Source organism: Mytilus californianus, unplaced genomic scaffold, assembly GCF_021869535.1.
Source record: "Mytilus californianus isolate M0D057914Y unplaced genomic scaffold, xbMytCali1.0.p SCAF_14, whole genome shotgun sequence".
NCBI classification, from domain to species: domain Eukaryota; kingdom Metazoa; phylum Mollusca; class Bivalvia; order Mytilida; family Mytilidae; genus Mytilus; species Mytilus californianus.
The window spans coordinates 6,634,798-6,646,547 of NW_026262626.1; the positions used below are offsets into that span (position 1 = coordinate 6,634,798).

The 11,750-nt window shown below is 31.9% G+C and overlaps 1 protein-coding gene across 1 annotated transcript; it reads right to left on the reverse strand.

The window, feature by feature from the left end:
- Window positions 1–532: 532 nt before the first annotated feature.
- On the reverse strand, window positions 533–9,741 carry LOC127724104 (complement C1q tumor necrosis factor-related protein 3-like). Its single transcript, XM_052230964.1, has 3 exons — window positions 9,615–9,741; window positions 1,299–1,364; window positions 533–978 (listed from the first exon to the last, which is right to left on the reverse strand). Exons 1-3 carry the CDS (start codon window positions 9,694–9,696, stop codon window positions 578–580), a joined length of 549 nt encoding a protein of 182 aa, XP_052086924.1. The 5' UTR covers window positions 9,697–9,741; the 3' UTR covers window positions 533–577.
- Between the last annotated feature and the right edge of the window lie 2,009 nt (window positions 9,742–11,750).

Here is an 11,750-nt window from a genome sequence, read left to right on the forward strand (position 1 = left end):
TTTGATTTGTCCGAAGCGCATTTCTGGATTAAGCTTCATCAGGACCGCACAAACCTAACCTACATATTTGATAGCATAGATAAAACGACTTGCATACCTGCGGAGTAATATGATAAAAAATTACATAAGAAATGGCACATCTACATAAGGTCAACTTTTCCTGAGGGTGTTTGAACATAAGTTTCCAGTACGTTTATTAATAATTTCTAAATTAATAAACTTGATAAAAGTATGATATTTTAAAATTATGTTCCGAAGCACTGTGCTGATGATACCCTCCGTGCTTATGGTTTCTGTTAAACTAACGCTATTCATTGTATCTCAAACGCTAAACTACTTTATACGTCAAAAACGGAGATGTTAAATAAATGTAATTAACAATTAAAACTTTTGTATCTAGAAAAAAATCTTGATTTAAAATATGGGATTTAGGCTATCTTGAAATAGCTACTTAATATGAATATGTATTAAAATGGAAATGTGTTAGTTATCAATTTCCTATATTGAAAGTTAACAAAAAAATAAACAAAAGTAGTAAAATCATTTATTTTGAATATTTGAACTTTATCAACCTATCTCATTCTCCTATGTAATATCCAGACATATGAGAATAGTGAGCACCAACCATTTGTTGCGAGGTAGAGACCAAATGTGTCAAATACACGCTGTCGCCTTTCTTTAGCTCCAAGACTGGATTCGCAGTTTCCGTAGCACCATGGATTTTCGATCCATACAGCTTCATTATCGAATTTCCATTTTTAACCACAGCCATATGCAATTCGGATCCGCTATTCGACATTATTGTGAAGGAAAACTGATAGAGGCCAGACTTTGGAGCAGTGAACTTTCCTGTTTTCGGATCATAACCATCACCCCGATTCAAAACTACGTTGTCAAACTTAACAATGACATTATTTCCGCTCAACGTCAGAGGGTGAGTATTAAGAGTTGCTGTAAAGGCGGGTCTATTGTTTCCACCTGTAATGGTAATTATACACAAACTTAATACAGTTGGAAGGAGGAATGTTTTCTCACATTTTGCATATTTTCTTTTGTAGACAAATGCAACGTTATAAACATATCAATGCTTGTAATGGTAACAATGCACGTGATTGAAATAAAATTTAAACACAAAATATAAAATCGAAGTTATGCAAAGAAAAAAAAAACTCCTTAATTCGATGTTTATTATAATAAATTTTATATAATGTTAAAGAAAACTATATTGGGAAAGTTTTTCGATACTATATTGTAGGTTAACAGGCACTAGTTTATTAAAAAAAAAATTAAAACATTACCTTGATTGTTGGATCCAGACTTTATGGCCACAACCATATCTAATAGGTTGTTAAAGATCTTGTTTTCTAAAAGCAAATATTCAACAAAATACTATTAATAGATATTAAATATCTAAAAATTATCTGTCATAAAATATACATACATATTTGTGAAGACCAAAATATTATACAACCGCGGGTTCTTGACAACTTGTATTTTGGTTTGACGAAACTCATTTAGTAAGTATTCGTGTTGCCATGCAATAGTTGCCTGTTGAGTTTTATTGTGTATATACATGCTCTTAATAAACTGATGCTGTATTGTTCTGTATTGTTTTGCAACATGTGCAATGTGTCCTTGTGTAATTCTAATACATTGTGCATATTTATGTAAAATGGTTGTTCATGCTAGTAGTTTCGATAGTCCTTATATGTTGATTGTCGTAAGCAATTGCATAACTATGTGAAAATCATTCAATTCAGCAATCCAATTGGATCCATTTTTTGATAATTTGCATATAGCAAATAAATTATATTAATAATAAGACTGTTAGAAGATTTTATTTCAGCCATAAAGTAAATATCCCGTGTACTATCGTTTCGTCATGAATATGCATAAAATATTGCGCCTCCGACATTAAGTAGCAATGCTCAATGCAAAGGGGAAATAACTCACTGCTCATTATTTACCACATTCCAAACACGTACCCAGTTTACAGCTTCAAAAGGACGCTTGTGTACGCAAACCTCACGTTTGTTTCAAACACTCAGATGACTTTGTTTGAAGAATGAGGTAATGATCTATAAATACCAAAGGTATTTTCCCATACAATTTCTATGGTAAGGCGGCATGTTAACGATGAAGCAATAAAAATGAAGGATATTGTTTATTAACTATAGTCCCCCTTTATATTTCGGTTCATTTTGAAGCATATTTCATATTGAGTTGATATATTCTATTGCACATACATACATTTCCCGTACTTAGCTTAAAAATAGAGATAATCTTTGCTATGGTGTTCCTCAATGACTAAGGTAAAAATGCAAACTACAGTTATCTGTTCATGATTTCTTCACTTCCGGTTTTCCGATTCACAGAAAATACAGCAAACTTTTCACAACAGCAATTTTGCAGTAACCAGAAAATTAGTAGATCGTAATGAATATTGATGATAAATAGTTTTTCAGTCATCTAATGATTTCAGATAGGTGCTCTAGGTCCAATAGTCGACTGGGTTGCAAGGTACATGAAAAAGGGGGTAGACAAAAAATAGACGAATGCTAGACAAATTGGACAGTCTACAAAAAAGACAACTCAGACTGTTTATAAAGTCAACTGGCCATCAATAAATCATCATTGACTCAAAGTCAAAGTATGAAATTTAAAGTTTTGACTATGTAAATTATTTAATGAAAAAGACTGTGTCACTGTCAGAAGAGAAATAATATTTAATGAAAAAGACTGTGTCGGAAGAGAAATCTTTTCAACAATAGTCAATATCGTCTCTGATAAATTTCCCATTTTGAGTATACTAAAACATAAAAGACTACTTGGATCGTCTATGGAGAGATCTGTATAGAAATTCAAGTTCACAACTTGTAATTTAATTGTTGTCTTTAGAACAATAAATAAATAACAAATAAATTCAACCTAAACTTTCTTCTTCAATAAAGTATATAAGAAATTGATTCAGATAAGTAAATATTTGAATTCACATTTTTTTATTGTGTCATTATCATAATATATTCAATACATTTTACACAATTTGTTTATCATTATCAGAATTTATGGAATCATTAGATGTCATCATCAATGTCAAAAGAATTGAAAAGAAACCAAGTGGAGGTACTTATAAGATATATATATATATATACTGTTTGCAAAGTAATTTTTTTTAAATAAGTCAATTTTGTTTACAATTTGTACCATACATTGTAGCTTTCATTTAATTGACACACTTGCAGCACTATTTTTCAAGGGATAAATGTGTTACATGTATTTTATAACTGTTATATTACGGACAGTTTTTTCCACCATACTGAACAAGTGCAGCAGTATATTGATTTTTATCAGCTAGACAAAATCAAATCTACAATAAGGTATACATGGTTGCATGTACGTGTAAGGATATCCCCAGATATCGAGTATTTTACTATACTAATGCTATGCTAGCACTATGATTTTAATTTAATAGCATATTTTGATGTATCTGCTTTTGTTATGAGATTCATGTATATATATATTTTTTTTTCTCAGTGTGAACCAAGTAGTTCTGATCAAGAGTTGGTGTTCAATACACCGGAGAAAAAAAGATTTAAGACCATCATTGTTAGACGGGAAAAACCAGAAGTGAAAATAGTATGTTTAGAGTCTGTTATTAATTTTTATACAAACACGTAAAAGACTAGAGTCAAGTACAATTATGTAAAAAATGACATGTCTTCATGTTATTTTAAGAAGTTTGAGGGTTATATTCATTTAAAGAGAGGGAAAAGATACCAGAGGGTCATTCAAACATAAGTCAAAAGTAAACTGACAACGCCATGCTATGATTCTCACTTTCAATGATGTTTCACAACTCCTGGCATCGGTAAAAATAAGACCAAAACACAAACAATAGTACACAAAACACAAGACAAGACTAAATATCACAAACCCCACCAAAAACTGGGTGCGATCTCAGGTGCTCCAGAAGGGTAAACAGATCCTGCTCAACATGTGACACCCGTCTTGTTGATCATGTAAGTACAACCCCAGTTATACATTGTAAGTCTAATTTGCTAGGTCAAAGTCAGGGGAAAGGGACAGGAATGTTGTTGCGACAATTAGAACATATCCGTCGTTGTATGTTAAACAGGTATTCCATAACGGTCAACCAACTGAGGAAAACAAAAACTTTGGAAAAATGATACATATTTGATCTTCTTTCAGTATTGTGTTTGAAGACGACAACAGCTATCAAACATGGCTGCCACCTTTACTCAAAATAGAAAATTATGCAAAACAATCATTACTAATCCTTCAAACAAACAACTATTAGTTTTCAAGTGGAAATTTATTATTTCTTTATCCAGGTAAAAGATCCATTTGCCTTACGTTACATACAGAAAAATGAAGAACTGAGGAAAGAAAATATTGAATTGAGATCTGAAAACAAGCAACTAAGGGTAAGAAATAAAGATTTAGACAGAAAAAACAAAGAGTTGGAAGAAAAACTCAAAGAGTTGGAAGGAAAAAACAAAGATTTGGAAGAAAAAAACAAAGATTTAAAAAAACAGCAAATATGGCAAGACAAAATGAAAGCCGAAATGAAAGTGCTCAGTGGTCAGATTGATAGTTTCAAGAAGAAAATTAATAAACAGTAATAATTTTAATTTAAATATATATACATGTACTTGTAGAAATATGTCTTCATTAGGACCATTTGCTGACAGCCTTAATATAAATTTTAAAACATTAGAACCTGGAAATGAAGAACAACTTGTCCAAAATATACCACAATTTATGATTAAAAATGGTTTAGTTATTGAACTTTTTATATATGCTAAATCTGAAAAAAGTGAAAAAACAATTCAACCAGAATGTAGAGTAGCCGAAATATTGTCGAAAATTTGTGAAATCGAATTTACCCTCATAAATTTACCAACTTTACGAGCAAAATTGTATAAAATTCTTGCATGTAAAAAAAAAAAAGGAGGAAAGGGACTAAAAACATTCAATAATGAACAATTTTACATACCGATTCAGAGTTTGTCAAATACCCAGAGTGCAAAATTCAAGAGAATTGTACAAACATCACAACTATCAGTAATTAAGGAACTTAAGGAAGAAAATGAATTTCTTGAAAAAGAAAAAAATAAAGTGGAAATAGTGAAAGAAAAATATTTGAATGTCAGAAAAGAGCGAATTTTATTAAAAAGAAAACTCGATCGTGCTTTGAATAAATCTGAAAACAATAAAAAATTTAAGAATGAATGTTCAAAGCTGTCTGTTGTGAAAGACAGTCTCATTAAGGAATGTAACAGCTTAAGGGAATCTGTTGAAAGACTTAAGTCATTGAAAACAAAGTATGTTGAATTGTGTAATGAAATAAAAGATATAAAGACAGATTTCAAACATAAAGAATTAGAATGCATAGAACTTAAAAATGATAACAGTAATATGTTAGATGTATTAAACGATAGTATAGAGACAATGGGAGAAGCAAAGAATACATTAGATGATACGGTTAGTGAAAACAATGATTTAAAAGAGGAAAATGACTATTTGACTGCACTTTTGCATGATGATGATCAGATGGTGATTGACACCTGGGACGAAGAAAAACAAACTTTTAAGCCCGAGCTAACTAAATGTATTATGAAACTGCTTGACCTTAACATCTCGGCTAGACATGTTTCAGATGTAGTTAAAGAAGTGTGCATGATGTGTGGAAAAGTTCCAAAAAGGCTTCCTAGCAGACAAACAGTTGATAGGATGAATGACCAAAGACTTTCGTTGGCCTTAAAACAGACAGAATCTTTATCAAAAAAAAATAACCTAACATTGTATTCAGATGAAACCTCCAAATATGGACGGTGTTTTGAAGTATTTGCTGCAACTGACGAAAACCAAAACAGCTATTTACTAGGCTTGCGTGAAATGTCATCTAAGTCTGCAGAAACGGTTTTAGATACATTAAAAACTATTTTGCAAGACATAACTGACTTGTGCCAGGAAAAAGAAAATAATGAAAAGAAAAGCAATGTCGGCTATAGACTGCTATCTAATATAAGAAATACAATGTCCGATCGGGCAGCTACAGAGAAAAAGTTTCATACATTACTGGAAAGTTTTCGGATTGATATTTTACCAGATTTTGTACAGAACTGGGATGAGTTGAGTGCTGATGAAAAGGATGTGTGCTCAAAAATGAACAATTTTTTCTGTTCTCTGCATCTGTTGGTTAATTTTGCGGATGTATGCTCAGTGGCATTAGGAAAATTTGAAAAACTTTTCAATAAATCGTTAGGTGCAGAGACACTTGAGGCAGACAGCGAAGACTCAGAGGTTAAAAATGCAGAATGTGGAACTATAAGGCTTATTCGAACATGCAGCAAATCATTTGCTAAAGGTGTTGATGAGAGAAATGGTGTACATGGGGATTTCAAAACTTACACGAAAGCAATCGGTGACAAAGTAAACTTTATAAGATATAAACACAACAGGTTTAATGTGTTTTTCCAACTTGGACACACCACCTATCATCATAGGAACAATATAAAAACATTTCTTGAATCCATTCATGGCTGTACAAATAAACTGTTATCATCTGTTTTGGCAGATATCAAGGAACCATTGTATATTGCCGGTTCAAGAGCCTTAGGTTTAATATCCAAACTTGTATGTGGGCCATTGTGGAGGAAAATTGAGGACAGTAGTCATGTATTTTATCTTAATGAACTTTTGTCTGCTTTGTTGGATTTTTTGGAGATGGGCAAAGTAGACAGTTCTATAATTCTATCGGGAAATTTGAAGCCATTTCCAGATCAAATCAATGATAATGATGAAATTTTAAATGAACTTCTTAAACCAGATGATTCTGATGAACTGACTGTACAAATACTGCAATCTCTGTTTGCTGTTATGATTACTTTATTAAAGAGGCAAGCAGGTGACCATCTACCAGGTGGGAAGTTTTCAACACCTAATCAGCTGACACAAGAACAGACCAGAAGTTGTCTAAAACATAACAAATTACCAGAGTTTTTCTTCGGACAACTTGATTTCCTTATGAAGTACAGACCAAATGCAACAACACTTTGTAATGAAGCTTATCTTCTTTTTTCTCATAATAAAACAGATGAATGGCTTAATAACCTTCCTGCATCTGAAAGAAATCAGATGATTGAGGACAGTAGAAAAGAAGGTAGAAAAATACGACATCAATTTAAAGAAAGATTAAAACAAATAGAATCAGAAAGATTAATAAAATTAAGAAAGAAGGAAGAGGAGATTAGACTCAAAAAGATCAAACAGCTACAGAAAAAACAAAATATGACAAATGACATTATGTACTTTGGACTATGGCAAAGTCATGAACAAGTTAGTCAACACTTAATGGAAATTTCTACAAATACAGAAAAAATAACAGCTATAAAGGCACAACTTAATTTTCGAAAAAACGTTCTAAAACAGATTCCCAGTGACAAATGCCTGTTTGCATTTTCTGCGGTAAAAAAGAAGTTTAATGTTGCCCAATTAGAATCAAATTTAAACACTTTAATTTCTGAATCAAAAACTACTACATGTACTAATGAAAGAACCACTGTCAATAAACCACTATTAGTTGGAAAATGGATCGAGCATAAATTTGAAAACAATATCTTATATAAAGGAAAAGTATTGTCCGTTGTTCCTGGGTTCATTGAATGGTACAATGTTAAGTATGAAGGTGACTCAGCAGTCTATGTTTTTAAACTGCAAGAAGATTATGCAGCTGGCGATCTCCAGATTTTGGCCATGTCACCTTCGCAAGGTTTAATCAGACTCATGTTGACTTTGTTCAAATGTTAGTTTGTTCTTTGGTTGTTCTTTGTTTCCAAGTCTGGAGCCTCTGGCCTCAGTAAGACTTTTATGATTTTTTATTGTTAGTTCATCTATGTTTCAGAGTTGCTACATCCATTTTCACTGATCTGTTAAGGTCCAGCTAAAGCCCGCCTCTGAGTGTGGGATTTTCTGGCTGTGTTGAAGACCAATTGTTGGCCTCGGGTTGTTGTCTCTTTGACGCATTCCCAATTTCCATTCTCAACTTTATTTCTTAAACAGAATGGTTAGGTCATTAACAAAAAATGTCGTGGCATGATAGAGATATCGGTGTAAGAATTTTTTTTTATGTGCTAAAATATTGAACATTCTATAAACAGTAAAAGACCTCTTTTGCAAATTAAAGAATTTATTAGAAAACTTGATAATTTTAACTATATACAGATTGAAAGTACAAGAAATATATCCTAGATCATTAATACACTTGATTATATCTAGCGACACCATAAATTCTAAAATAAATTATGATAAATTATGGTCTGTTAATATACTCGTACTTCTAATAGTAAAGGTCTCTCTAGAAATATTCCATTGTATTACTGTTATGTTACAATTTTTTTTATTGCTGCTTTTGTTTGTTTTTGTTGCTTTTTGTTAATTCTGTTGAATGCACAGAATCTTCTTGCAGTAATATGATAGTAAAAGCAGACATGTAAATATACAGATAACAATGACATTCTTCGCAAGATTTTTTGGATAAATATTTTAATATATAAAGGAAGAACAATACTTTCGGTTGTTTAAAAAATAGTAGCATGTAAATTTTAATATATTTTAACTTTGTACTCATAAATCATCTTTTAAAGCTATTGTAGTTGCAGCTTTGTCTCTGTCATTTTAATTTGTGTATTAAAGAACATGTTAACATTGAATATGATTATTATTGATATAAAAAATTCTTGAATCCAATAAATTAAGTTTTATTAATATATATGTTTTTGCAGGTTTAGAAGAGCAGTGAGGTTTATAGAAGAGCAGTCGAGATTTATAGAAGAGCAGTGAGGTTTATAGAAGAGCAGTCAGCGAGATTTATAGAAGAGCTGTGAGGTGTAAAGAAGAGCAGTCAGTGAGATTTACAGAAGAGCAGTGAGGTTTAAAACGAAAAACAGCTTAATACAGAAAAAAAAGGTATCCAGAGCCAAGTCTTTTTGCAAAAATGACAGTAAATGTGTTATAATTTTAAAGTTTTATACCAGTGTATTCTTTCCATAATAAAACTATGTTCATTTCTATTTAATTCTTGATGATTTGCCTTGCAATTAATCATTCATTTAGAAAAAAAATGATTTTGACGAAAGGGAGATAATTTGATTTACAAAATTTATGATATTTTATATTTTTTGCAAAATTGTATTTTTCTATGCTACACATCTTATTTAAAGGTATATTTTTATTTTTATTAAACCAGTTAAGTAATTTTGGAAATAAAAAGTAAGCCAAATATTATTTATTTTTGAAAATATTCATGGTTGACGCTTTTTGTGGGGAATATTTAAGGTTAGATAATTTGACTGAAATTTTTTAAATCTTTAAACATGGATAGAAAAATGTTATCTCAGATTATCTTGTATTTATTGCTGTTTTATATCAGTAAGACTCTGAACTAGTGGAATGTTACTTCAAATTACTTAGAAATATCACTAAAAAAATCACTTGAGCATTGCTACATTAAGCAAATAATTTTGATCAATCACACACAAAATAGGATACGTTACTCTATATTTTAAACTCTGAGCTAGTATAAATCATACCAAGTCGCAAACATGAACTTCCTGCTTCCACCTCGGAATACATCACAAATGTGCCAATCAGGATTAAACTCCTCAAACTCATCACTAATTGCTATTGTATTGTTACAGCAACTTCGGACTGGTTTTATGATCATGGTCCAAATAATACTTTATTATTTATAATAAATGAATTGCATGATGTCAATGAGAATGTTTGCCAAGTAAAAACAATGTGACAATTGATAACATGTAATAAAATACTTGTTTTTATTGTTAACACATGCAATCTTATCCGACTGTTGTACAGGTTTGGACTGATGTCAAACATCAACCTTATCCACTGTTTTTTTAAGGACAAAGGTACAGTGGTGTTCAGTAATACATCAATAGATTGTCCTGGAGGTTTTTAAAATAATGAAGATAATTAACGGAGAAAGTATAATAAAATATAAAAATAGGGAGATTTGGTATGATTGTCGATTAGACAACTATCCACCCAAGTTTCAATGAAGTGGAAGTAAGCAATTATAGGCAACTGTACGGCCTTCAACAATGAAAAACCAATACCGTATAATCGGCTATAAAAGGTCCCGACAAGAAGAATATGAAATAATTCAATTGAGAAAACTAACGGCCTAATCTATAACAAAACAATTTACGAAAAATAAGTATGACAGACATGAACTAACGACAACCACTAACTACAGGCTCCTGACTTGGGACAGGCACATAAAATATGGCGTGGTTTAACATATTTGTGAGCGGTAAACACCCCCCACCCCCCCCCCCCCCCCCCCCCCCACCAACCTGGGACAGTGGTGTTACAGCACAGCGTAAGAACAGACTATGAAAACCAGTTGAAAATGGCTTAACTCGTCAGATCTATTTAAAGCAGAAAAAAATCTAATAAAAACATAAACCGGACGTGGAAGAGTATTTATAGATCCCTAACAACAAAAAAGACACAAAGTACAGATCTGAGATTTCTCGCAGTTATTGACCGCTAGTTGAAAGCCAATAACAACTAATAAAATAATCTATCTAAGACTAAAGCATTTTTTATCACTAAAATTAATTCGAAAATAAAAAACATCAAGAGTTGACTATGGTATACAAATATATTCATCTGAAATTACTCTCCTCCCCTTTCCGACAGGTAAACTCTGGCTATAAAGGGGCGTCCGATAAAGAGCATGAGGGTCTGTATGTGGCATGTTGCAAGGAATTTTTTCTTCATTGATTAACTAGAGGTTTTTTTATTAGAAATGTAATTGACAACTAAGCGTATCGATTGAAATAATGAAATATTTTGGTTAGTGAGATTATCATGATTAATGTGAAGTGTCAACAGTTTCATACATTACAGTGAAGTTAAACTATTTTATTACTTCAAAAAATATACGCGTAAATATGAACAAAAATTGAAGCTGTCAACAGTTTCATACATTACAAATCTCAGATCTGTACTTTGTGTCTTTTTTATTGTTAGGGATGTATAAATACTCTGCCACGTCCGGTTTATCTTTTTGTTAGATGTTTTTCTGCTTTAAATAGATCTGACGAATTAAGCCATTTTCAACTGGTTTTCATAGTCTGTTCTTATGCTGTACTGTAACACCACTGTCCCAGGTTAGGGAGAGGGTTTAGCGATCATAAATCCTGACTTTACAAATGCTGAACTACAGACTCTCCTGGTTGAACTGGAAAAAAATAAATCTTAACTTTTCAGCTACGAATGTTGCAAATAATAGTGCTAAAATGTGGCTTTATGATACGATTTTGTTTTCAGATTTTTAATTTTGCATTAACATCTTCAATTTATTAGTCTCTGACGCATAACATTTCCAAAATTAAATACTAGTAACCGGTTTGCTGTTTTCAGTACATGGTCTACATTAAGTATATGTGAAAGACACATATTGTGGAATACGACTATGTCGATATCAATGTCACAGCATCCATAAGAAGAAAACAGTATTATTCAAGCATGGGTTACTGGGGAATATAAATATGGTCACCTTATTCCGACCGGCAGTCAAACCCTTTACGAAGTGTGGCGTCCGTTTGGCTGTGCGGGATGAAGCAAGTAAGCAGCCACGTCCAGTCAGAATGGAGACGTTAAATCCGATGCCTTGTGTAGAGATACTGCTACGTTCT

Bases quoted from the DNA above. Each gene is read 5' to 3' on its own strand.
- LOC127724104 (XM_052230964.1), bottom strand. From the start codon at position 9,696: ATGAGTTTGAGGAGTTTAATCCTGATTGGCACATTTGTGATGTATTCC. The intron at 1,365-9,614 runs GTATGATTTATA...ATTTGCTTTTAG, and splicing joins AAGTTCATGTTTGCGACTTG to AAAACAAGATCTTTAACAAC. The intron at 979-1,298 runs GTAATGTTTTAA...TTACCATTACAG, and splicing joins GTCTGGATCCAACAATCAAG to GTGGAAACAATAGACCCGCC.